The sequence below is a fragment of the Amblyomma mixtum genome, chromosome 5 (genome assembly GCF_055824585.1).
Source record: "Amblyomma mixtum isolate Tamu chromosome 5, ASM5582458v1, whole genome shotgun sequence".
NCBI lineage: Eukaryota > Metazoa > Arthropoda > Arachnida > Ixodida > Ixodidae > Amblyomma > Amblyomma mixtum.
The window spans coordinates 88775677-88803423 of NC_143016.1; the positions used below are offsets into that span (position 1 = coordinate 88775677).

Sequence of the window (27747 nt, forward strand, 5' to 3'; positions counted from 1 at the left end):
TTTGATGAAAAATGGTGGATTTTCACGTGCTATGGCAATGGTGCGGATAATGAGGCGTGGCACAACGGAGGGCTTCGGATTAATCTCGAACATCTTGAAGTTCCTTAAATCGCACGGAAATCACAGTGCGCGAAAAGAAATACACCAGGAGGGACGAAAGCAGCGATGACTGCGAACTCTAAACAAGGCGAAGAAATTATGGCTATTGCAGTTCTTCCATCGAGTGAGTTTTTTTTTTTTCTTCTTTTCTTTGAGGGGGGAGGGGGTTAGGAAAAAGTGCTCGAAGCTACTCGATAGTTTGCAGTCTATCGCCGCTTCGCACACGCAGATGTCTGGTGCATGCGATGGGTGCGTTTATGCATCATGACGGTGAAATGGCCCGTGACGCCCACGACAAAGCATGCCTAAGCACTGCAGAGAGGCGTATATTTTCGACTGGCGCCTGAACAAACACCCTTGCGGAGATGCAAGGTTCGGACCACCCGCATTGAACTGCTCCATGAAGCTAGCACCGAGTCTCCGAGGACGTATTGCGTACTGATCAATCCGCGCTAAAAGGCACAGACACACGGAAACACAAACGGACGAAGCGCGTACTTTAAACTAGTTTACTTCACAAAACGTGTCGCTTTTATACTGAGCGGGAGGTCAAAAGTGATCTACAAACCAAATAATCAATTTTCGTCCGTTTGTGTTTCCGTGTGTACGTCCCTTGTAGCGCGAATTGATCAGTATGAAGCACCAACTAGCCCCCGCTCTTACATTGTTGACGTATTGCGTGTTGGAGATGATACTGAAAATGATAATACACTTCCGATAATTGTTCGCAAAGAACGTTCAAAATGCGACTGCGCCGATTGATTGATTGATTGATTGATTGATTGATTGATTGATTGATTGATTGATTGATTGATTGATTGATTGATTGATTGATTGATTGATTGATTGATTGATTGATTGATTGATTGATTGATTGATTGATTGATTGATTGATTGATTGACCTCTACCTGCTACCCTCTACCCTCGTCAGCACGGGCACTGCTTCTGTCCAGCACTGACCTTTTCAGGCAAAGGTGAACCTCGATATAGTGACCGAGAGACATAATTTTGAAGACGTCCAAAGCTATGGTCTTTAAATGCGCACTGCTTTTCAAGGTAGCTTAAAAGGCGAGAGCGTACCTAAAAGAGGAATTCTGTACGTATGCTGTGTTCATTACTTGTGATATAGAGTACGGGGCTTTGACTGTTGGTCTCCACTGGCTCGATAAGAAGAAGGCGCAGTCCCATCCAACGTTGCTGTCCCATCGTAACGCGAAGCAGGCACTGTTTTTTTTTTTTTTAGCCATAACAGATAGCGGCCACTGTTCTCCCATTTTCCGTTTATACTTTCTCCCTTTTTTCGCGTTCAGTTGCGTTTGCCGACGGGCTGCTATCGGTGGTTGTAACGACCTACGTCACGGGTACGTCACTAAGGGCAGCGTCCGATAAGTGTGCTGCCCTTGCATCCACTTCGCTGCTTCAACACTCCGCTTGGCTTTTCGGAGCATCTCTCTCCCCTTTTAGGGTGTCGATGCGTATCGCTGTACTCAGAAGGTAATCAGTAGTCATAGAGTGCCATCCTGACTCGATAAGCTTTGCGGGTGCAAATGGTTCGTGCAGTTCAGCGTACTGGCAGGTTCGACGAGGTTCATCAATTATTTGTTCTCGTTTTTTGCGGTCAGAATGAACCTGTTATGAGGCTTTACGTCGCGGTCCGGATTGTGCAGAACAAATGTTCAGCCCGAAAGCCTCGACTTACTTCCACAGAACGCCAGCACAGCTGCATACTTAAGATCGTCTTCAGGTAGGACTCCAGGAGCTCGTCTACGTGAGACTGACTTGCTGGGACCGGGGCTGTCTAGCACGCTACCACTAACTTCGCGCCTTGGAAGTGTTCAATATATAATTGAATTAACCTTCGTAGGTAAGAATGGAGGCCAGCAAAGCCTTCCCGTGGGATGACGTCTGAAAGCAAGCTTCTGCCACAGTCATGTGTGCGTGTCTAAGTTAAATAACTTAATGTGCCCAATGAGGCGTTTTCTGCCCACTTTCGATGACGCATATTTTAATTTTGTAGTGGTACACCATGCATGAATTTGCGTATTTTTCGACATATCTCTGCAGCTGGCTTGACATGTTTCCGGAGTCTATGGGGAAAAAAAAATGCAGACTAGGCAATTGTTGTGGGTGGCTCTTTTCATTCGACAACAGCTCTTGCATGCAAGACAGGAGCGATGAAAAACGTTGCAGAAGTCTCAAAAAGGTCTCAGATGTCTGCAGCAGATCCGACGTCTCGCTGAAGGTGTACAAAGCTGTATGAATTAAACGCGATTACAGGAGCGTGCCCCGTTTCCTAAGCTAGCCCTGGCGGACTGTATATTGTCGCGACGCCGGACGTTGGGCCCGAGTCGAGGGTAGCGAAGACCAGCGAGGCGTCGAGGAACCTCGGAGGCAAGGAGCTCTCGTAGGCGAATTAGAATTTATTTACATCTTTACAGACGGAGATTTCAGAGAATTCTGCTTCCTACGAGGCGGAAACACCGGGTTTTAGGCCTTGTAATGTCCCTAGGTCCCTAGGCAGGGAATTTGTTGTCCTTGGGCACGCACCAATCGAAGAGCACAAATTGCCATTCTTTTCACACGGCACCATAAAGGCCCGCCCTCGAATTCCTGCACGTAAGCCACAGCACGTGAGCACACACACCACCAGCCTTCCGCAGGCAACCGCTGTTTCTCACGCTGCGAACTTGGAAGATCGTGTTCTCGGCGGGTCCGCTCGTCCTCCTGTAGGCTTGCTTCTCGGCGATGTGTACGTTTCTCCAAACGGCAGGTTTCGGTAAACCGACCCCGGCGCGAAGCCAGCGTTGCTTGTGTTATGCCCACGCCGTCGCACCTGGGTGAGGTCGCCGTTCTCGGGTAGCCTTGATAATCTTCTGCCTCATCCGGACACTCGAAACGATGCGAACTTGAGCTCCGTGTACGGCCACGCTCTACGGCAACCCTCGTCGACGAGTGCTTGTTTCCAGGCCACGGTTGCTATCCGCCTTTATGCGCTCCACGGTATACTTGTCATCAATGAGACGCACCGGCGCCTTCGTAGACAGTTCAGACATTACAATATGCTTAGGGAGACGCAGAATAACTTCAGTGCGCTCATCGGTTGTCACACCTTTCAATTGAAGCCATCGATTGGCGAAAAGTTTGACAGCCACGTCGTAGCTGTCAACACACTTAAGATCTCATCGGTCCGAGTATCATGCTTAATTTTTTTAAAACATAGTGAGGAGGTGCGAAACAAAATGTGTTGTGAACCTCACCTTTGTGTATTTGTGGGTATTCTTTGTGGGTATTTTTTGTGGCCATTAGCGTTAACCAAGACACGAAAAAAAAAATCTCATTTACTTCTCACGTCTGTGGTACTTTTGTATAGTCAGCTGGAGAAGGTATAAGCTATGACTAACGCTTAGGCGAAATAAGTGTCTATGCCGACCACTTCGTATTTCAGAAGGGTATATGCTTGGGCTTGTTGGTTCATATTTGAAACGTTTGAAAAACATATTTGTTTTTTTTTTCTCTCTTTCTGTGTCCTCGTCTCTTTGCGCTACGGTTTTTTCGTTTCACTTCGTATTGTTTGGCGGCAGGAGAGCAGACCTCAATGCTGTAACTGTTGTGTTGCTGCCTAGAACTGCTGAAGAATGGCAGCAAAGTGGGGAGGCCATACAGTGTTTTGTTTGACCGGTAGACCTAGGGAAGAGGAAGCAGCTCGGCAAGAACAGACCCCGGCAGAGGTTTAACAAGGAGTAACGACACGGTGAACGATGCGATACGCATGATGTTATAGCATTACTACACGTTTGATACGGAAGCCTCGCGTAGTCGCTCCACCATTCAGCGATTTGAAGCGCGTGCACAGGGCTCACAAATAATGGCAGCATCTGACTTGAGGGAGGAAGTGCCTTGATAGGTAGTGTGCTTCCAGGCCAGTGGCTTCGACGAATATTGCAATGCTTTCGCACGGTCGTCATGCGTAGGAGCGGTCGCATACACAGTGATTCGGCTTCCCATCTTAAGCTGTTGGTGACCTAGGCGCTGTGACCGACGACAGCATTCGTCATGTTGGAACCTAGTTTCAGGATACCGACCGGAGGTGGCTTCTAGGTGGTTTCTTTCCGAAAATCTTCAAGGAGCAGTTTCACTTGCACTGAGTGTCGACCAGGTCCTTCAGCTTATCCCGTTTGAGTTTTTTTTCCTCTACTCACGACATCCTGTGTACTCTTGTATAGCCTCCTTTTAGCGCCCCGCCGCGGTGGCTCAGTGGTTATGGCGCTCGGCTGCTGACCCGAAAGACGCGGGTCTAGTGCAGCTGCGCTAGACAGGAGAACAGAGCTGATGTAATCCCCACAGCGACTGGCGTCTACGGTCTACTGGCGTCTCGGTGGACTGAAGCCACGCAACGGACAGCTTGCATTGAGAATGAGCTTTTCTTTTCGACTTGCGTAACCGCACGTTGATGTGGGGCTCTTATCCCGCATCGCGTGTCAAGAGCTCGAGCGCTCTTCGCGTACGTTCGGTGTAAGGCCGTGCGGCGCGATAAACATCGGAACAGAGCCAATACGGCGAGTTCGCAGACTAATTGGCATTTTGGAAACTCTGGTCGAAGATGCCGCGACAGGTGCTCGCGTACTAATCCAGAGCCCCTGCTGATCCCGGCAGAAGGTTGACTCCAGAAGAGCAGTATGGCTGGGTCACGGCACATGGATAGCTCGAAAACAAAAGTAAAGAATTCTGACCTGGTGTTCGTTGGTGCTACAGAGTTTTGCAGGCTAAAAGGCCACTAGGATAGAAAGGTGACATGCAGAAAGACCGAAACCAGGACCAGGAGCAGCAGTCTTATCCGTATGCTTTGTAGGTTCGCGGCGCGCGGTGGTCCCGCCCCATCTCGTTTATGTGACGCGAACACGACTGGCTTCTTCGAAAGTTTGCTTGTTTTTTGTTCGCTTGCGACGCCGCCGGCATCTCGCGTCTTTAGTTGTTGTCGATGGGCTCATGGCTCAGAGATGCGAGGTTACAGAAGGCAGGTTTGCACCTACGTGATCCATGGGCTGCTTCTGTCAACCAAGGCCAGCTTGAGCGGATTCCTGAGCTCTTGAAACACCTGCTCTCGCCGCCGATAGGTCCATTCCCGTTTCTTCCAACACACACACGCACGCATACACACACACACACACGCACGCACGCACGCAGGCGCAGACACGCACACATACACACACATGCACGCACGCGCTCACACACAAGCACGCTCGCGCACACGCACACACACACACACACACACACACACACACACACACGCACACGCGCGCGCACGCACGCACGCACGCACGCACGCACACACACACACACACACACACACACACACACACACACACACACACACACACACACACACACAAATAAGACTCCGCGATAAATCTGCCGATAGGTATTATACCGCTGAAGTTTCGGCTTCGGAAGGATCTGCCAACCCAGCGAACAGCGAATCATTAGAGATTCGGGTGAAATGTTTCGGAATTGCTGTCTGGCGTTAGTCCTAGATCTTCACAGTTTGCTGTCAGACTGAGCGCTGGCCGAAACAGCAATCGCCTGCACTACCTTCATGATTTTGGCCTCTTCACTCCCCCCCCCCCCCCCCAACACACACACACATAAAAGAAAGTGTGTATGCAAATTTACTGACAAAGAAAGACAGCGAAAAAGAGGCAGAAATGTGAGCCCTAAGTCCAAGACCTTTCTACCCAAAGGCCACTAGTGCTGGCACCGAAGTTGCTTTACTCACGCAAAGTCTCTGTATCGTAGACCTGTATAGCGCAGCGGGCAGTAGGTGTTCTCGCATTCTTCAAGTGTCTGGCCGAACTTCACGAAAGTCTGGCGGAAAAGGCGCGTGTATTCGGTACCGATTTGCATGCCGCCTTGAGGTCGTTAATGCTCAGCGCCTAAAGTCTGCGATGGCCTCAGCTCTGCCGGAGACAAGTGTCGTTATTTGCAAAAACCTGTGCTTCTTTGCCGGCATAGACGGAAGAATGGTCAGCTGACCACCGGCTAAACTTGCCCTCGATGCTGCCGCTCAGCGACAATACGAGAAACTCCAGCGGGGTTGCTCTCTCGCTTAAATAAGGGGATAGTTAGTTGGCAGAGGCTGAATGTCGGCTTCAGCGGAGCCATCCAACGCCGCCATCACAACTCGGCCGAATGCTACTTCAGCCGTTGGCTGTAGTTGCAGATTTTTGGACAGGTTAAGCCCGGTGGGCCTCCTGATAGCGCGGTTATCTTCCGCTGACGCTAAATGTTGAGAAGGAGCCTGCTATTCGTGTGACGATCGCAGCAGCGGAAAGGGCGGCGCTGAGGTCTTTCGACACGGTGTCGCCATGGTTGTGCACCAGAGGCGAATTGATCAGCTTCCTTTCTGCGCCCATGAATGGCTCACTTCGTCTGATGTGCTTGAAGAAAGCGCGTACTCTGCATAACGCTGATGAAAGCGTGGCACGGGTGCAGAGGGTATTGTTGTTGGCTCGTTTTGTAGTACGACCTAAGAACCGGCCAAAAATTGAGTGTCAAGGAATGACCAGTGAGCAAGTAAATGTAGTGAAACCGGGTAGAAGAAAAGATACGAGCTCGCACGAATCGTAGTGGTCATTGCTGTCGTCGTCGTCATGGTTGCTACAACAAAATTTTTACAACTAATGAGTGCAGACGAGAATTCTTCCCCGTCTACGACAGTGCACGAAGTGCATTCACGTCCGAACAGTAGTCGCAGTGAACGCTTTTTGAATGGTGCTTTGTATGCCAATCATAACTACATGCGTCGTAACTTGCTCGCAGTTAGAAGCGCTAAGATGGAAGACCTGAACCGGCAAAGTACAAAGGCAGGCTTAAAAAGTAATGTGAGCAAAACTAAAGCAATACTGCGTTGTCTAGTAAAGGAATGGCAGTTTACTTTGGGTAGCGACCCACAGAAAATAGCGAAGCTGGATGGTAGGGATTGTAGGCTTAATCCGCCCTGTGCATTCCAGAAATGTGGTCAGCTCCCTGTATGAACGTGTGGTTTCCTCCTTGCGTAACCCACTGTCCAAGGTCCGGAACATATCTCAGCAGTTCCTCCTATCCCCGAATCGCTATCCTCAGCGAATACAAATTCTGCTACAAGTCAGGCCAGAGTCACATAATAGTTGAGCGATCTCCCGGGCCATGACCTCTGATAGCACCATACTGCAATAGTCACCAGAGAACCAGGCAAGTGCAGCTGACTTGAAAATCAGCTGACAATGCCATCGTGAAACGCCGTCCCGATGCAAGAATTCTCACGAAGCAAGCAAGTCAGCTGTTTCTGAAAAAAAAAAGAAGTTTTCCTCTCCTTTTCTGATAAGAATCCAATATGTGGCGCGCATAAATCCCGTTCTCACGGTTGATGCTATCGAGTTGCACTGCTGTACATCGCTTAATATCAGTGCAATCGGTGCCAGTGTCATCTGTTTATGATTATTAGTATTATCCTTTCCTTTTTCTTATTATTATTCTTCTTCGTTCTTTGTAGCGATTAGTGTTTTCTATTGATCTCCTGCCATTTTGTCGCTTTGCTTTGACTGCCGGGCCCAGTCCGGCAAGCCTCTTGTTGACTTTGACGGGCCTGAACCTCATTTGTACTGTGTACAAGGTGGCAATAAAGATTATTATTATTATTATTATTATTATTATTATTATTATTATTATTATTATTATTATTATTATTATTATTATTATTATTATTATTATTATTATTATTATTATTATTATTATTATTATTATTATTATTATTATTATTCTGCCATATCTGCAATAAGCTTAGGAGCGCTGCTTGGTTATTTTTCCACATTAAATCTATCGTTCCGTTTCAAATAAAAAAACTATTGCGCATGCTCTAGTCTACAGCACTCTCAGATATGGGATCACTGTTTTTGCTTTTTGCTCCACTCGATGGCAAAACCGTGTTGATTTTTTGTTAAAGACCATATTAAGAAATATAGCCTACAATACTCCAACAATGGCTAATCCTAACATCTTTTCTGCACTTCGTCTTCCATGCTTCTGGAATATGTTCGTACAAACTGTGGTTTTACGGCATCTCTGGTTTAGTGAATTTAAAATAAGTTACACTGCCCCCCGAAGCCTTCGTAACAGTGTTCGTTTTGTTGTTCCGCGATCTTCAACAAGATTCGGCGAAGCTAGGCGTTGTGCTTATGTGCCGAAAATTTTGAATGATTTGCCAGATGAGGTATTTTCGGTAATATCAAAAAATGTATTAAAAAGCATGCTTGGTTCTTTGTAAAGTAGTGTGTATGTTTTCATTTCTGTAATCTGTACGCGTTGCCTGTTTTTATGTTGTTGTTTTTTTGTATATGTGTGTGCGGTTCACCGCATGTTGACATTAATCGTCCCAACTGTTAACCATCATTCAACACTTTTTTTTTGTATGCCGATTTGAATTATTGCACCCTCGTCCGCTGACTTAGCCGGGCCTAGTCCCTCAAGCCACTGCTGGCCGCTCCTTGATCTGTGTATCATTATGTGCAATAAAACATTTATTATTATTATTATTATTATTATTATTATTATTATTATTATTATTATTATTATTATTATTATTATTATTATTATTATTATTATTATTATTATTATTATTATTATTATTATTATTATTATTATTATTATTATTATTATTCGTTCATCGGTCCTCTTCAAGAGGGCTTACTGATATTGTTTATTCAACAGTATACATTGAACGTTGTCTATTGTTGATATTATTTTCCTTTCATTTTGCACCGTTTCGCTCGCGGGTATATTTCGTTCTTAACCGTAATTGTCAACTGGGAATTTTTTTTTTCATTTCTTTCGCGTTGCTGACGAGAGTCGCTGCCAGCGTGGAAGGCCACACTCCACGTTTACATTAATCGGCTATCATCCATTATTCTTATCATACATACCAATACACGACTACGGCCACTGCCAGCGGACAGAGGTCATTTAGATGCGAAGTTATACTGCCTTTGAACGAGGTACTGAAACTGATGCATACGGCGTATTGTTATCATTTTATCGTGCTGCTTCTTCAAAGGAAGCAATAGCCTTAAAGATGCCAAGCATAGTCCAAAAAAATGCATTATCGAATCAATTACGCAGTGCAGTTAGATGAACTGAGTGCGGAGTAGGTCTACGAAAGATACCGCCATTTTATGCGTATTCAGTGCAAGCACTGGAAATTCCTGATAAGCACTTATTTGCTCGTACCTTATTAGTTACACATTCCAATTTCCTCTTTCTTATCGACTGCGAAGCATTCAGCAGTGGATTGCTATTCTTACGCTCATTGATTCAACACTCGACTGAGAAGCCATTCCGCTTATGGCTACTATAGACAAGCGTCATGTTTGTAAACAAAGGTGCCGCTGCGGTCGGCAGCGACGCGAGGTGTAGGCAAAAACGTAGCATGCCTACCCTGCGCCAAGCGACGCTGCCTTCGAAACCAACTCGCGTGCGCGCATATTTCAAAGCGTGCGCGTCGCTTGTGGTTAGAAACATTTCTGTTGGTGACCGGACAGCAGCTCCGCACTTTTTCAACCTGTTCGCCAGACGGAATTATCTGGCGAAGCGCTGCATAGGCTTCCTTCTGCGCTCCTATGTTTGGCAGCAACGGCGCGGCTACGGCGGTCGACTAGGTTGACTTATTAAGTGAAACCGAGAAAGCACGAGGTATACAGCTCTGCAGTATCAACATTTGGGGCGATACAGCATAGCCGATCGCTAAGTGCAAGAAGAAGGACGACGGGAGGCAACTTTTCCCATGACGAATCTTTGTGATGAGCCTGCTCTCGTCCAGCCACTTCAGTGCGGAGAACGCCGAACACTACTGGACACTGAAGTCATGCAGTTACTGTGAATGAGTCATGCAAATGCGATCTTCACTGCTAATGTCTGAAAAAATGCTTTTTATTCGCTTGGCTTTAAGAGTGGTGCACAGGCGAATGGATAGAAGTTTACCTCGAGCTACAACGAAGTTACGTTTGCTCCGCAGAGCTAAATATTTTAAGTCTTTCTGATTGCTGGCCTTATTCTGCTTGATAACTGGTTTTTGGTCTGGTATTTGCTGTTTTCGCCAGGTTCTGATTGACCAGTAATTGTAAAATTCAGGTAAAATGGGAAATAACACTGCATAATTTTGCCGATACCTTAGCGACGTTTAATCGTTTTCTAGGATAGGTGGTGAAAAAACCTACAAGTTGAAGCTCGTGGAAGCGAAAATAGAGAAAAAACTACGCGCCGTATATTCCTACTACCGGACTACAGTGCTGCTTCAAGCGTCGCGCTTAGAGGCCCGATGAATGCTGAAGGCGACTGGCAGCAGCTGTTTTTTTTTTTTTTTTTATAGCGTGAAGAGATGCCCGGGGCGTAGTCCGGGCGATTGTCGCCTGAAAACGGTCCCCTGCGTTCAATCTACGGTCACACCCACATGGAATGTCGAGTCCAGACTTCTCATAATGTGAGCCCGACAGAACGCGAACAAGCTGCAGACGTTGATTCTTGCACTGTCGCCGCGCGACTGAAGAGCAAACATGAGGATTAAGAGACGCAAACTATCATATTTCGATGCAGAAATGCAATAATAGCAGCGTAGCCGATCCGTCGCCGAACTTTTCCCGCTCCACGGCCGCTGCGCATCGCTTTGGCCCTTATCTAAATGCGATAAACTTGTGGAAACTTGTACCGCGGCCTTTTTCCAGCATTGCGGTTCAACCACCCGCACCACAGCTCGCCGGAATATTGCAAAATGCGTTCAAAAACGCTCAAGCATGGCACACCCAAGGCACACGGTACCGGCTTTTGCCTACACAACGAAAGTCACTGCTGATTCCAGCGCCGCCGCATCTCCGTGACGTCACGGCCTGACGCTTGTCTATAGGATGGCACTGCCCACCGAAGTCTGCCCACTGCTTTTCGTCGTCTGAAGATAGCTTGTGTGCCGGTGTCATTGGTATACAAGATACATTTCGTACCTAGTGGTTCTAGCACCAGTCTCGCATGGGGCCCCCCAGTGCCGCCGAGCACCCACCAGTTTCAGAACAGGTGCAAACTTGCCCCCGGTCTGGAGCTTGGCTTTCTTTTGTTCAAATGATTGAGAAAACGGTCTTCGACCAAAATCCTTGCTTTTGCGGGTCAATTATTCCTTCCACTGTCAAACTACTTAAATTCTCCTCGTGCAGTAAAGCCTACTTGTGACCGGATGCTCAGACCACTATAGGCCACCGCATGCCGAGACGTTAGGCTACGTACTCAGTTGTGACACAAAATAGGTGCAACTACACTAAGTTGAAGCATCAGAGGAGCGCTAAGTGGGCCGCTATCTACCTCATCTCTATTTTTTGCTGCTCCTCCGTGGTGCCATATACAGTAGCACTTCTTTAAGGGCACAGGGTAAGCCCTATACTTCCCATGCATTTTAGGGCATGTTGAGGTACATGTTTCTCGCTAACTAATAGGTGTACCCTGATAATATATATTTCATTTTGTTCCAAATTTTGCGCTCTTTTCACTGAACTAGAATAATTGAAATGTGTTGAAAATTTTATTTTTAATGAAATTTCTAACTTTAGTACATAAATTTCGGCTTTCTTTTCACATTTGAAAATTCATAACGGAAAAACTACTGAGTGAAATTGCTTAATTCTAGTTCAGTAGTTGCCAACACTTATGTAGATGGTTACAAAAGAAAATCAGTTGTCTGTCTTGAAAGACGTTGGAAATAATGGTACCTTTGTAAGAAAAAACACTGTTTCGAGATAATTGAGCCTAAAGTGAAAAAAGATGTGAAAAACAATTTTTTATTCGAACAAACACATTCATAGCCATTGGTTTAATAGCCCCCTACTTCGTAGTCACTGTCGCTGTCAATGTTTAGCGTTTGGGCTTGAAATTTTGCTTGCCGGGCCTCTTTTGTCAGCTGTCGTGTTGCCCGGTCCGTAAAGTACATACGCTTGTGGTCAGCTTCCCTCAGCCACTCGATGGTTCTGCGCCCTGGCTTCAATCCACACGCCTTCAAAACGTTGGCCCATGCGATGCTACCATCATTAAATGAAATAACAGCGTCCAGTGCTTTGAAGCCTAACAAACACGTGCTTTGTCAGAATTTCTGTGAGCTCAACCCTTCCACCGCACTGTCTACACACACAACTGTGTGTAACTGCGGCACAAATGCCGTCCATGTTCATTAAGGCGTATTCGCTGCTGCTCTGTAGCACATCCTCTTCCTGGAAGCACACAGAAAATCTTGAAAGCTTCGATGTCGAGGAGCTGGCGCGTTTGGCGTTCGGCGTCTCATTAGGGCGTGGACATCCTTTTGATTTTGCACGATGAGTGTAACGATTGCCGTGAAATTCGCGCCTGCCGAAGGCGTTCTTTCCTCTAGGCATCTCCTCTTATCAACAACAACCAACACCGGCACAAAGTACAATACTCATCGGCAGGGAAAGCACTCGTACGCAGCTGCATGAAAGTTGCAGAAACGTGGAAAAAACGTGCGCAGCGTCTCAGGATTATCTTGGCTAAAAAAAAGAGCTGAAAAATTGTTGGCAAACAATTTTTTATATGTAGCTGATTTCAGACAAGCTTTCAAATCAGGTGGTGGACTTTTTGGTTGAAAAAATTGGCGATAAACGCGGAGGATATCCGGAAAGGGGGCGTGGCCGCTGACTACTTGGTTTCGGGAAAAGCGTTTTTTAGCCCGAAATATGGCTTTCTGAGGAAAGTGCGATCATGGAACATGTGTAGAAAGAATGGAACTTCTCAAATTTCAAAAGAAAAAAAAAACTATTTTTTTCTAATTTTGCCTTACCCTGTGCCCTTAATACGCTCCCGCTTTATACGATTTCCCAGTTCATACGCTCCAAATGGCGAGCAATAAAAATGTCCCACAGAGATACACTATTTTTCTTCCGGTTAATATGTTCTCGTATAACACGATTCTCGAGCTACCAAGCTCAACACACGCTCGCGCTCACGCACGCACGCACGCACGCGCACGCGCACACGCACACGCACACGCACACGCACACGCACGCGCACGCGCACGCGCACGCGCACGCGCATGCACACATAAGCAGGCCTTTCCCCCTTTCTCACGCGAACGCGACTTGAAAGGGAGAAACGCGCGCAGCGGCTTCTTTGCGGTACCTAAGGCCCAGGGAGCAAGGCATCTGATAACTACAACGATGCTCATTATATTACGAGAGGAGCAGGGTCTGAGGAACGCATCACAAATATAAAAAACGCTGTCACTGTCAGCTACCACGACAGCTTTTTCGCAGCGAATTAATGCAAGGGGTGAAGCATCCAAATCAACAACAAAGTGCACCCATCTGGCATTGGAGCTTCAACAAGGTATGGATCACGGATGCTGTTGCCATCTCCGTCTTCGCACTGGATGTGTTGCGAAGTTTCTTTTATTCTAAGCACAACGCAAACGTATCATGATTTCAATTCGCACTAGAGAAAAAACTTCAGGAAATGCGATAATCTATATATTTATGATGTGAACTTGTCAATAAATGCCTTATACCTATTCAGAAGTTACGTTTTTGAAAGTTAAATGGTTTTCATGATGCATTTTGCTGGATAATATGTTTTTACAGAGCTTTTTTTAAAGAACATATCAGCGAGGTTCTACTGTATACAGTAAACAAAACTATACCCAAAAGGGAGTAAAAATGGTGGCGGCCACCCTTTTTACTTCATTTGTGAAAACATTTACTCCATGAGTGGGGAGTAAAAAGGTGGACTGTCCTTCATTTTACTCCCATGAGGGAATAAGGGAGTAAGAAATGAGGATTTACCAGCATTTACTCCAGTCTAGAAAGGGAGTTAATTGTGCCAAATGCTCCACCAGTGCCGAAATGGAGTAAAAAAACACAATTTTGTGCAATCCGCCCCGCCGCCTAGCGTCTCGTCTGCTTCTGGTCAGTTGTCGGATAATGGCGGTGAGTGACGACCGCTTGGTTACCATCGTCGCTGGATCTCTGCTGACTTCTGCTCCTTCACGGGCGCCTGCCGCGGTACAAGATATCGACTTGTCGCCGTTTTCCGCTACAGTACGTTACATAATTGAATTGCTCCTGCGAAGCCTCCAGTGCTCGAATGATACCTGACTTTCCTTTGTGTCGCCACCCCGTTACAGCCCCCGCTTAGGCCTAATTCTCACAGGCTTTTTTCAGTGTGGTTCTCGCAGTGTGTTGCAGCAGATTATGTGTTGCATGAACATGGAACTGTGATACAACATAGTGTCAACGCTGAACTCTTGATTGAGCTCATGAGCGTACATTTTTCCTCAGCCTTGTTTAAAATGCAAGCCTTAGTGAAGTGAATATGAAAGCAAACACTGCCATTCCAAACTACCATCAGGTGCATTTACATCTTTTCTGCTCTGGTTTTGGGTCAAATATAGCGTGGTGCATGACCGTGAAAACTACCCAGCGTCTCCTTTTCAGTTTTGAACTACTGATTATAATGTTACATCCCGTTATCTACGAACATGGCCGACGAAACGAGCTTGTACAGCAAAAGGAGACGACAAGCAGACGACTCCTGCCGCGTACGTCGCCGCTGGGCTAGCAGACGGCGGAAAGAATGCGTGACGCGGGGTCACATTAGGGCAGCGCAGTTTCCCAAGTTGGGTTGCCGGCGGCCCGCAGAGCTACTGCCCGTTTCCGCCGCTGTCACTGCTGTAAGAATGAGCCTGAATGAGGATAAATAAACATGACGCCATTTTGGGCTCCATCTCTGTGGGTAGTAAGAAATTTAATCCCTTTCCACTCCAAAATAACTCCCTTTATACTCCAAAATAACTCCCTAAATGTAGGGAGTAAATAAAAAACACCTTACATATGGAGTAAAAAAAACCTCCTTTTGGGTGTGCGTTAGAGGACAAGCAATTTACTCCCTTTTGGGTGTTTTTTTGCTGACAGTGTAGTTCGGATTAACCGAAAGCATTGCTGGTCAAGCGCGATTGTGATCAGGCGATGCTGTTCTTGACTTGAATCCGACTACGTGAAGATATCAGACGAAGACACGCAAGAAAGAGTGCAGGTCCAAACAGCGTTTAAATCCGAACAGAAAAGGCGCTATAAAGATACGCGGTCACTGCATCACTGGTGCACTCAGCACTTGGTGCTGAAACCGAGAAACTCCTTCGCTAGCTATCCTCAATAACAGGTCAAGACGGTCTCAGCGGTAGTTAAAATCACGATTTAGCAAAGCTTATGCAGCAAACAACACACATGTCTCTCGCAGCACAAAGGCGGCAGCATGCGAAGCCGACGAGCAGGAGGGCGCCCGACTGCCCTCGGCAGTGGAGGTGGCTGTGATCGGAGGCGGTGCCGTGGGCACCAGTGTTGCCTACCACCTAGCCAGGATGGGAAACAAGAGCGTCGCGCTACTCGAAAAGACAGAGCTCACTGCTGGTTCCACCTGGCACGCGGTATGTTGTTCTTCGATGGATATATTTGATTGATTGATTGATTGATTGATTGATTGATTGATTGATTGATTGATTGATTGATCTGTCTCTCTGAAAGAGCTTTCTGCATGTGCAATGAATGAAGGAATAAAAAATTTTGTCGAAACCTCTCTGTGCAGGCTGGACTTGCGGCCCTGTACCACCCGGGAATCAACATGAAAAAGATACACTACAACAGCATCAACCTCTTCGCTGCGCTACAGCTCGAAACTGGAAAGGTAGGTGAACGAAAAAAAATGCGCACAGCCTTTCTCAACGTATTCGCCTTATAAGTCGCCCTCCGGGAATGCTGTACAAAGAAATAAAATGGTAACCAGAAAATACTACCCCGAGGCTATATGCGGTGCCATTTCCTGTGTGCAGACACTGACCTAGTCAAAAAGAGCTCAGGAAAGAGGTCCTGCTGATATATGTACGGACAATGCACAGCTAGGGCTGAGAAATAGAATCAAGATTGAAGGTTCGTGCTTTGCCGTAAATGTAATACAGGTCATAAAACAAACCTTGAAGAAAATACTATGTATTGTATGTTTCAAACACTGTGACTACCTGTCAGCGTTTGAGGTGAGAGATAGCACGAAAAAGAACGTGTATGACATAACACACGAGATAATATGCAAGATGTGCGAGGTACAGATAGAAGTACATAGATAAGGTATGAAATGGCTGCGGTGTATCTGTAAAAACATGGCCACTCTGCGCTGCCTAAAAGCTCTAGTACACAAATTGAGCTAAACGTTGAGTATTTTCGTTTTTCTACTGATGGAGAGATGATGCGAAGACAGGTAAAAAAAAGAAAGGAAAGAAGGCACCGTACACTGTTCAGAAATTAGTGACCACTCAAGAAACAGTATTCTCTAGAGAGAATACAGATAGAAACAAAATGAAGCAAAGGGACTCGGTTGCTCTCCTAAGCGGAGAGATCAGCTAGTTGATCCGACAGGTAGAATGTCGAACTCGTAGCAGTCTTTCAAAGCTTTTCCCACGTATGGCCTCACGAGTGTTCCATCTCTGTCGCCGGTGCCAGGACCTGGGCTTCCACCGACCGGGCAGCATCCGTCTGGCGTCGGCTCCCACGAGAATGGACGAGTTCCGCTACCAGATGCAGCGGCAGGGCTGGCACCCGGCGCCCCAGAGGCTCATCACCGTCGACGAGATCAAGGAGCACGTGCCCTTCCTCAACCTGGACAAGGTGTTCACGCGCTCAGAAAACGGCTCCTATGGGGTTTCTTCATTTCAACAAAAGTGAACCTGTGAATCCGCTGTAGATTTTTCCAATACAATATGCGGCAGCATGCGCGTTGCCAGAGGGGTTCAGAGAAAGATAGCTCTCGCCGTAAGGTAATTTCGACCTGCTTTAAATTGAGGACCTTCGTGTAAGTCAGGCTAATCTACCCGTTCTGCTTTCTGGAGCCCATTTATGTCCTGTATTTTTTTTTATCTCGTTCTCTTTTCTCGCCTTTCCTTCCTACCCTTCCGTCCTCCTGACCACCTGCGAGCATGTCTGAAGCTCTTGGTCACGCTGGACCCAACCCTGTTTCTTTTCCTCCTTATTAATGCTTAATCCTTTTGGGGCCTCTCTGCCCTGAAGATCACCTTTTCTCGGCCGTCATTTGTGCTTTTTTTTTCTGATTGGTTTTTCTTACATTTTCTCCTGGGTGCTGGCTTCCTCTCATATTTTTCTTTGTTTTTTTGTTTTTTAACTTCCTGAGAGTTTACAATAAAGGCTAACCTTGGTGTCCAATGGAGTTGCAGCTAGTTCATGATAATGACGGCAAGCTGATCAAGTCGGCACGTATATCTGAACGCATTAAACCAGCAAATGAACGCAGACGAAAAGCCTAGGCAGATGCCCTCTGGGCACGGGGAATACGCATCTAAAACCAACCAGGCTACTGCTTGTGCAGAAAAAGGCACCAGAAGCAGATCGTATGCCAGCGGTGCCCTGTCCACTGCGCTGGGAGCCCCTTCATATGCCCTGCGTGCCGCACGTGTCACGTGGTCTTGTATTGTCTTAGTGTCATGCGTCACTGGCGGAGCCAGATAAAGGGGAGTCTTATTTCCACGCTTGACGGGAGCAGTCGTTTAGTCTTGTCTCTCCATCGAGCACGGGAGGCACGGTGTCGGTTGACGTCATGGAAACGGCGCCTAAGCGGTGCCGGAACTAAGAAATCCACTTCGGGATACCTAGTGCCCTGTCCCTCCAGATACCTACCACCACTGTCCTAGCTGTACAATTGTTCAGTCTACTTTCTTTGCGGATTTCACTCGTTGGTTAATCGCAGCGAACAGCACGAAGCTAGACAACCACACTTAAGTGAACGAAGTTTTGACACTGTTGCTGCGGTGTTCCTAATGCGCTCTCGGGGTATGCAGTGCCGGTAGCCAAAAGAAAACAAGTCTGCAGGCACGCAACGAGGCTGCTACGAACGATGCCATTTTAAACTTGGAACACAGTTAAGAGGCAACAATGCACCCTGGTCGTATAATCGCAGCCCTCTCTCCCTGCTTCAGGTTCTAGGTGGACTGTACAACCCGGCGGACGGCCATATCGACCCGTACTCGCTTACCATGGCTATGGCATCCGAGGCAAGGCGGCACGGTGCGCGCATCTTTCAGAACACGGCCGTGCTGGGACTGCGCAGGGACCACGGGAAGGGACGCCATTGGCTCATAGAGACCAGCCGAGGACCTGTCAGCGCAAAGCACGTCGTCAACGCTGCTGGTGAGCTGTCGTTCTCAGGATTTAGTCTGTCGCTCATTTTTGGAATGCTTTCTTAAAAAGAAAAAAAAATTAGAAGACACTTAAGCTCCGCCTTAAGGTTACGACGTGATAGCGCAATAGGTTGATTCTCCCATATGCAGAAGGTCATTCTGTACATTCATAGATCCCTAGTTGTCCTTATCCTCCTGGCGCAGTGGTGGAGTGGTTAAGCGATGCTCCACTGCCCTGCAATGGCAGGTGCTCCCAGCGCTGGGCACCGTGCGGTCCAGGTAGCTCTTCCTGGGAGGCCAATAATTAATTAAATTGCCACCTGCCGTGGTGGGCAGTTTGCTCACTATCCGATGGGCGAGTTGTGATCCAGGTAGCTCTTCCTGGGGGGCCAATAATTAATTAAATTGCCACCTGCCGTGGTGGGCAGTTTGCTCACTATCCGATGGGCGAGTTGTGATCCAGGTAGCTCTTCCTGGGAGGCCAATAATTAATTAAATTGCCACCTGCCGTGGTGGGCAGTTTGCTCACTATCCGATGGACGAGTTGTGATCCAGGTAGCTCTTCCTGGGAGGCCAATAATTAATTAAATTGCCACCTGCCGTGGTGGGAAGTTTGCTCACTATCCGATGGGCGAGTCGTGATCCAGGTAGCTCTTCCTGGGAGGCCAATAATTAATTAAATTGCCACCTGCCGTGGTGGGCAGTTTGCTCACTATCCGATGGACGAGTTGTGATCCAGGTAGCTCTTCCTGGGAGGCCAATAATTAATTAAATTGCCACCTGCCGTGGTGGGCAGTTTGCTCACTATCCGATGGGCGAGTTGTGATCCAGGTAGCTCTTCCTGGGAGGCCAATAATTAATTAAATTGCCACCTGCCGTGGTGGGCAGTTTGCTCACTATCCGATGGACGAGTTGTGATCCAGGTAGCTCTTCCTGGGAGGCCAATAATTAATTAAATTGCCACCTGCCGTGGTGGGCAGTTTGCTCACTATCCGATGGACGAGTTGTGATCCAGGTAGCTCTTCCTGGGAGGCCAATAATTAATTAAATTGCCACCTGCCGTGGTGGGCAGTTTGCTCACTATCCGATGGACGAGTTGTGATCCAGGTAGCTCTTCCTGGGAGGCCAATAATTAATTAAATTGCCACCTGCCGTGGTGGGCAGTTTGCTCACTATCCGATAGGCGAGTTGTGATCCAGGTAGCTCTTCCTGGGAGGCCAATAATTAATTAAATTGCCACCTGCCGTGGTGGGCAGTTTGCTCACTATCCGATGGGCGAGTTGTGATCCAGGTAGCTCTTCCTGGGAGGCCAATAATTAATTAAATTGCCACCTGCCGTGGTGGGCAGTTTGCTCACTATCCGATGGGCGAGTTGTGATCCAGGTAGCTCTTCCTGGGAGGCCAATAATTAATTAAATTGCCACCTGCCGTGGTGGGCAGTTTGCTCACTATCCGATGGGCGAGTTGTGATCCAGGTAGCTCTTCCTGGGAGGCCAATAATTAATTAAATTGCCACCTGCCGTGGTGGGCAGTTTGCTCACTATCCGATGGACGAGTTGTGATCCAGGTAGCTCTTCCTGGGAGGCCAATAATTAATTAAATTGCCACCTGCCGTGGTGGGAAGTTTGCTCACTATCCGATGGACGAGTTGTGATCCAGGTAGCTCTTCCTGGGAGGCCAATAATTAATTAAATTGCCACCTGCCGTGGTGGGCAGTTTGCTCACTATCCGATGGGCGAGTTGTGATCCAGGTAGCTCTTCCTGGGAGGCCAATAATTAATTAAATTGCCACCTGCCGTGGTGGGAAGTTTGCTCACTATCCGATGGACGAGTTGTAATCCAGGTAGCTCTTCCTGGGAGGCCAATGATTAATTAAATTGCCACCTGCCGTGGTGGGCAGTTTGCTCACTATCCGATGGGCGAGTTGTGATCCAGGTAGCTCTTCCTGGGAGGCCAATAATTAATTAAATTGCCACCTGCCGTGGTGGGCAGTTTGCTCACTATCCGATGGGCGAGTTGTGATCCAGGTAGCTCTTCCTGGGAGGCCAATAATTAATTAAATTGCCACCTGCCGTGGTGGGAAGTTTGCTCACTATCCGATGGACGAGTTGTGATCCAGGTAGCTCTTCCTGGGAGGCCAATAATTAATTAAATTGCCACCTGCCGTGGTGGGCAGTTTGCTCACTATCCGATGGGCGAGTTGTGATCCAGGTAGCTCTTCCTGGGAGGCCAATAATTAATTAAATTGCCACCTGCCGTGGTGGGAAGTTTGCTCACTATCCGATGGACGAGTTGTGATCCAGGTAGCTCTTCCTGGGAGGCCAATAATTAATTAAATTGCCACCTGCCGTGGTGGGCAGTTTGCTCACTATCCGATGGGCGAGTTGTGATCCAGGTAGCTCTTCCTGGGAGGCCAATAATTAATTAAATTGCCACCTGCCGTGGTGGGAAGTTTGCTCACTATCCGATGGACGAGTTGTAATCCAGGTAGCTCTTCCTGGGAGGCCAATAATTAATTAAATTGCCACCTGCCGTGGTGGAAAGTTTGCTCACTATCCGATGGGCGAGTTGTGATCCAGGTAGCTCTTCCTGGGAGGCCAATAATTAATTAAATTGCCACCTGCCGTGGTGGGAAGTTTGCTCACTATCCGATGGACGAGTTGTGATCCAGGTAGCTCTTCCTGGGAGGCCAATAATTAATTAAATTGCCACCTGCCGTGGTGGGAAGTTTGCTCACTATCCGATGGACGAGTTGTGATCCAGGTAGCTCTTCCTGGGAGGCCAATAATTAATTAATTTGCCACCTGCCGTGGTGGGCAGTTTGCTCACTATCCGATGGGCGAGTTGTGATCCAGGTAGCTCTTCCTGGGAGGCCAATAATTAATTAAATTGCCACCTGCCGTGGTGGGAAGTTTGCTCACTATCCGATGGACGAGTTGTAATCCAGGTAGCTCTTCCTGGGAGGCCAATAATTAATTAAATTGCCACCTGCCGTGGTGGAAAGTTTGCTCACTATCCGATGGGCGAGTTGTGATCCAGGTAGCTCTTCCTGGGAGGCCAATAATTAATTAAATTGCCACCTGCCATGGTGGGCAGTTTGCTCACTATCCGATGGGCGAGTTGTGATCCAGGGAGCTCTTCCTGGGAGGCCAATAATTAATTAAATTGCCACCTGCCGTGGTGGGCAGTTTGCTCACTATCCGATGGGCGAGTTGTGATCCAGGTAGCTCTTCCTGGGAGGCCAATAATTAATTAAATTGCCACCTGCCGTGGTGGGCAGTTTGCTCACTATCCGATGGGCGAGTTGTGATCCAGGTAGCTCTTCCTGGGAGGCCAATAATTAATTAAATTGCCACCTGCCGTGGTGGGCAGTTTGCTCACTATCCGATGGGCGAGTTGTGATCCAGGTAGCTCTTCCTGGGAGGCCAATAATTAATTAAATTGCCACCTGCCGTGGTGGGCAGTTTGCTCACTATCCGATGGGCGAGTTGTGATCCAGGTAGCTCTTCCTGGGAGGCCAATAATTAATTAAATTGCCACCTGCCGTGGTGGGCAGTTTGCTCACTATCCGATGGGCGAGTTGTGATCCAGGTAGCTCTTCCTGGGAGGCCAATAATTAATTAAATTGCCACCTGCCGTGGTGGGCAGTTTGCTCACTATCCGATGGGCGAGTTGTGATCCAGGTAGCTCTTCCTGGGAGGCCAATAATTAATTAAATTGCCACCTGCCGTGGTGGGCAGTTTGCTCACTATCCGATGGGCGAGTTGTGATCCAGGTAGCTCTTCCTGGGAGGCCAATAATTAATTAAATTGCCACCTGCCGTGGTGGGCAGTTCACTCACTATCCGATGGGCGGGTTGTGATGACGCTGCAAGGTCACGTGACTTATGTGGCCCACCTGCCTCCTAGGTTGCTCTCTTGGGACCACTTGCCACAGCCATGCGTGTTGGTTGGTTGGTTTATGGGGTTTAACGTCCCAAAGCGACTGAGGCTATGAGAGACTCCGTAGTGGAGGGCTCCGGAAATTTCGACCACCTGGGGTTCTTTAACGTGCACTGACATCGCACAGTACACGGGCCTCGAATTTCTCCTCCAAAGAAATTCAACCGCCGCGGCCGGGATCGAACCCGCGTCTTTCGGGCCAGCAGCCGAGCGCCATAGCCACTGAGCCACCGCGGCGGCCACAGCCATGCTTGTGATTATTCGCTCACAACGCCGATGCTGACGCCGACAACGCCGACACCGTATCTGCTGGAAAACGGGGCCTTTAACGCTATCGCGTTAAAAAAAAGAACCTAATTGCAGCATAGTAGTGCCGTATTAGATTAGTGGTGGTAGAGCACTGCGGTGGAAGAAATTCGATGCCAAGCAAATGGAAACTCGGTGTGCTGTGTTTCTTTGTAGACTTAATGATTAACAAGATTTTTTGCAGATATGGTTACTTATGCATTCAACAAAGATTTATTTAAGCCGGCTGTCTTTCTTAATTATTTTTGCAATGTCAAATATGCTTGCTACCGTTAGGGGTGAACCAATGGTATTAAAGCTGTGCACGGACCAGGGAAATTAAGCAATTTAATGTTTAGTCGCAGGACAAACACTCCGAATGTTAAAGCGCCGCGCTGAATATACAGTTCAGGGCCTGTTGGTTAAAAATGATCTTCGATTCGGTGGTCTCTTTAAGGCTGTCAGTAGAGAACTTTAGCCATTCAGGCACAACTTTGCTTCATTTCGTTCATGAATCAGCTAACTTCTGTCCACGGTGTTTACTTTATTGAGTATGTTACCTTGCACGGGCATTCACTTTAATCGTCATAGATCAAGGTGTTTGATCGCATGCGATGATTTCGAAATCAAACATGATCCTCCATTATTTGATGGCTGACTTGGCGCTAACACAGCTAGCAATCCAACTTTCTTCATACTGTCGTGCAACGATTTTGGTCAGTATTTTTCCACCGTTTACTCTTCCTTGACGCATTCATTCGGTGCACAGGTGGCAGCCGTCCGCAGCTATGAACCTTGCTGCGGCATGTTTTTTTTTCTCATCTTTAAATCTATGCTTCAGTGGCAAGCCTTCGAATGTACGTTATAAAGCATTTTTAAGGCACCGTCGCTTTCTGTTCACGAAGGCGACTTCCTGGCTATTAAAATGTCAGCATATAGGCTTCACTGCGGTGCAGTGGTGTAGTTAGGAGAATGGGTACGCCAGACTCGCAACTACTCTGCGCGGTACTTCCTTTCCAGGTGAGAAACTCACTCCACTCACACTTGCAACTCTCCGTCCTAGATTTTTAAAGGGCTACTGAAGCGGTTTTAGAATTTGATGAGTTTAAGGTTGCCGACTGTGCGAAACGTGCTGGTAAAACCTGCGAAATCGTCTTGCTCTAGCTTTTGAAATGGTGGCGTAATCGCCGAATAAAGTCGTCGTCGGCGTTCAGGCTTCTCTGAAGTGCAAAGCGACGGGCAGAGGCTCCGATAATGATGTCACGTATGACGGCTCTGCGTTTCCAGCGATGAAACGGTTATTCCATGGATGAAAACCGTTGCCATCGAAGGTGAAACTCACGACGCATTGTTTGGCGCCATCTGACGACACACAGCAGCATGCAGGCGTAAACAGCGGACATCTGAAATTTCGACGATAATGACGTCACTGCCGAGTTTCTCCGCACTCCTCTAACGTAGTGAGAGGAAGCCTAAACATCGTCGCAGTTTCAATCGATGATTATGACACCATTTTAAATCCTAGTGCAAAAATACTTTTCATGCTTTATCTAGAAGCTTGATAGATTCGAATTCTTGAATAACCTCGAATTCTCAAAACGTTTCAGCTTCCCTTTAAGCGCTTTAGAAGGCCATGGTGGTCGCTGATTAATGAAGACTTTTTTAGCAATGGACGGTGACGAAAATATTCGCGCGCCCCGCGGATATGCGAAGCCCGCCTTGAGCTCAGCTTTCGAGGTGTGCTGATAGTTCTTTCAAACATACTAGTTTTATAAAACAGTTAGTTTTTGTTGACGTGTTAAAAAGTTCTACCGGAAGAAAAGGCACGAAGATATTACGCGCCGATGATACCATGAAAAGGAGCTTGCTATCTGGCAAGCAGCGGAGCCAAGAGAAGATGAAGGTGCAGGTCCTTCATATGAAAGGGGAAAAGTTTGGGCATTCAATTAATAATTACTCCCCACATATATGTGACAAGACCTTTTTTCCGGTTTTATAACTGCTTTTCCACTTGGTCTATAATATCCATAAGCCATTTTCAACTTTAGTAGAGAAATAGCATTAAAAAAAATTCATCCTCTTGTGCAAACTGGTTGCTCCCTTTCATACTGTAAGGACCTGAATACACTGGAAGTGGAATTAAGTATCGTTTTTGTTTTTAGCTCGTTGCCGCGTGCCAAAAGCTGCGACCGAAAGCTTGGCAAAGGCATCCTATTTCTTCTGTCACCCGCATGTTCGGTTTGCTTCACGTGACAGTTTATATACCCCGAAATAAAAGCTGGTACTACCGGGACATTTTTTTTCTCCCTTTCACTCCGCAGGATTCTGGGCCCACGAGGTGAACGCTCTAGCAGGTGTCGAACTTCCGTTCGTTCCCATCCACCACCAGTATTTCATCACTAGCTCTATAGCAGAAGTGAAGAATCTCAAGGTACGCCAAAAGCATCACGTGACGCCGCGTCACGTGATGCATCACGTGACTCTAGCATCGAGCCACTCCTGCCCTTTTCTCTCGTGATTCCCTCTCCCTTTCTCAGAAGGAAATACCTGTCCTGAGGCACCTGGAAGGAGGATTCTACATGCGGCAAGAACGCGACGGCCTGCTCATTGGGCCGTACGAGCACCAAGACAAAATGAAGATTTGCGACGACTGGGTCACCGACCGTGTCCCTCCCGGTAAGGTTTAAAGGTCCTTTGTTACCAATGCACGCCCACTCTGTCACGGCTGTGCGTCTATTACGTTATACATGCTCCTTTTGTGTCACACGCGCTGTAATCAAGTTTTCTTCCTGTGTCTCCTTCACATACCGGTTGCGTAGCGCAAGTAATTAAGCATGCATGGTTTACAAAGCTTTCTTTGTTTCAGTTTAGTCAAATATTACTTTTACGAACGGGCAAAATTCAGTAAGCAACACACGCCCGACGTCCACATGACGCCGAGACAAGTTTCCCTCCTTCGGTTTCCTTGCAATGAGCGCCTGTTTGGACAGATATAATGGGAGTGGGGAGTATTAGCCTCTTCGAGTTGAATATCTATTAAGATGACTGCGTTTCTTAATGGTGTTGGTGAATGCTAAGCTGGCTGATTGAAAGCGCTCTTACATGGCTGCGTCGAACAGCTTTGGGAATTGTTGTCCTACACGGATTACACCAGTGCTGATAAATTTGTCCTGGTCCGCAAATCGGACTCAGTCGACGAGTATAGTCTTGTGCGCAGGGGATGTAAAACAAAATTGATTATATTTGTAAGTAAAGGGGACTGTAATCGATAAATTACACACATGTAGCCTGCTGCGCAAGCAAGAGTTCAAATTTGCAAGCTTGCAGGCATTATTAGCATGCTTCTTTATTTCTCTCGAATCGAGGATGAAAAGCGCCAGTTTTGTTTTTTTGCACCGAAGGACAGCTTCAAAACGTGGCATCTGGCGTAAATGCGACAAATCTGCCTTATCCAGAGGGGTCGTGGTTGTTATTAGCAGAAACATTGATCGTGTTGACTTCTTCAGGCTTCGGTAAAGAGCTGTTCAACCCGGACCTGGACAGGCTCTCGGAGCACATCGAGCACGCCATAGATTTGGTTCCGGCGCTGAAGACAGCCGAGATCCGGACCACTGTGTCCGGACCCATCACGTACACCGCGGACGGCCTTCCCTGCATCGGACCCGTGCCGGGATTCCGCAACTACTGGGTGGCCGCGGGATTCGCGTGAGCATCTCTTACTCCTTGTGTATACTTTCACTCGCTGCACTACGTGCAAACAAATAAGGGAGCTGCTTGGTGATTGCGGGAAGGAAGGCGATGTATACGTCGGCTTAAATCGCGTGTGCAGTCAGAGCCAGACCGCAAGAGCAGAAACTCGCGCAAATGTTTTCCATGCGGAAATTGGCACCCGCGTCTCTTTCTTGTTTCTCTAGGCACGTGCTACGATCAGTGCATGACATAATTTAGGCGAGTAAATGCCTCGAGACCATGGGAAAATTCTACCATGGCAGACACAGGGGCCTTAGGTGTCTCCTATACTGTTACGATCTGGACGAGGGCATCGAAAGAGTGTTACCATAAAAAGTCCGAAAAAGTCCCCTCTATATAGGAACACTATTCATTTACAAGCGCACACGATAACTTTTAATGTTTCTCTTTTGCAATGCATTGTGCTGCAAGTGACCAGCTACGTATTTTCAGGCAAGCCATTTTGCTTACGACAGTAAAACGAAACTAACTTTACTTTTCACACGGAGTGAAGTAGTTGCTGCAGAAGTGGCCTTTTTTCGTTTCGCTGCTCATCATAGAATGAAACTTTCTTACTTGAAATCAATACCAAATTTTGGAAATATGCATCGTAAATACAGCAGCGCCAGCTACAGCTTCTCGAGAGATCGCTTCACTGTCGTCCTTCTCGTGAGGAATTCCAGGAGTAGGAGCTTCGCTCGCGTGTGTGGTTATTTGAGGCGCTGTGGCGTGTACCCGAAAACAGGAGTACAACGAGGCATAATGAATTCGCGATGATGGGCTGTAAGTACAGTCATGAGAAATATTTGGGAACAAAGTTTGAACACTGATTATTGATTACTCAATAATTTTGTGCGACATGCACACTCTTTTCTAACTGGCTTACTTCTTGCCGCGCGATATCTGAAAGAGTTATTTCCTCTTTATTCTTGCAGAGGAATAACCAGAAAATTCGCAGTTTTGGGCAAACAGTCAATTCTCTCTCAAATTTCTCATGACCGCACGTTTCTTTCTTTCTTTCTTTCTTTCTTTCTTTCTTTCTTTCTTTCTTTCTTTCTTTCTTTCTTTCTTTCTTTCTTTCTTTCTTTCTTTCACTTTCAAACTGTTGGTAAAACTACTACTACATATTCCTTAGTAAGTTTCCATGCACGAACATCTCTCAGGCTAGAACCGCAAACAAACTGCATTCTGTCTGCGTGTTGCGTACAGCTACGGAATCATTCACTCCGGAGGAGCCGGCCGATACCTGGCAGAGTGGATGACGTCTGGCGAGCCGCCGTACGACCTGACTGAAACCGATCCGGGTCGATTTGGAAAATGGACAACAAGGTACGTCGGCTCTTCCTTAAATGGTAGTCAGCTTTCAACGCCACACGCTGGCAGCGCAGCACAACTTACATGCATTCAGAACTGCACGGATCACACAGATCAGTGATGCTGGGTGC

General features: G+C 47.3%; 1 protein-coding gene across 1 annotated transcript in view; it reads left to right on the forward strand.

Annotated features, from left to right (window-relative positions):
• The window catches only part of LOC149342946 (dimethylglycine dehydrogenase, mitochondrial-like), a 44360-nt gene that overhangs the window by 1233 nt on the left and 15380 nt on the right, over positions 1 to 27747 (forward strand). The window contains exons 2-9 of the mRNA XM_089545490.1: positions 15407 to 15593; positions 15752 to 15850; positions 16660 to 16824; positions 18147 to 18357; positions 24895 to 25004; positions 25111 to 25249; positions 26080 to 26278; positions 27512 to 27631. Of these exons, the coding sequence (XP_089401616.1) occupies positions 15407 to 15593; positions 15752 to 15850; positions 16660 to 16824; positions 18147 to 18357; positions 24895 to 25004; positions 25111 to 25249; positions 26080 to 26278; positions 27512 to 27631 (1230 nt within the window). The remainder of the gene's footprint in view (positions 1 to 15406; positions 15594 to 15751; positions 15851 to 16659; positions 16825 to 18146; positions 18358 to 24894; positions 25005 to 25110; positions 25250 to 26079; positions 26279 to 27511; positions 27632 to 27747) is intronic.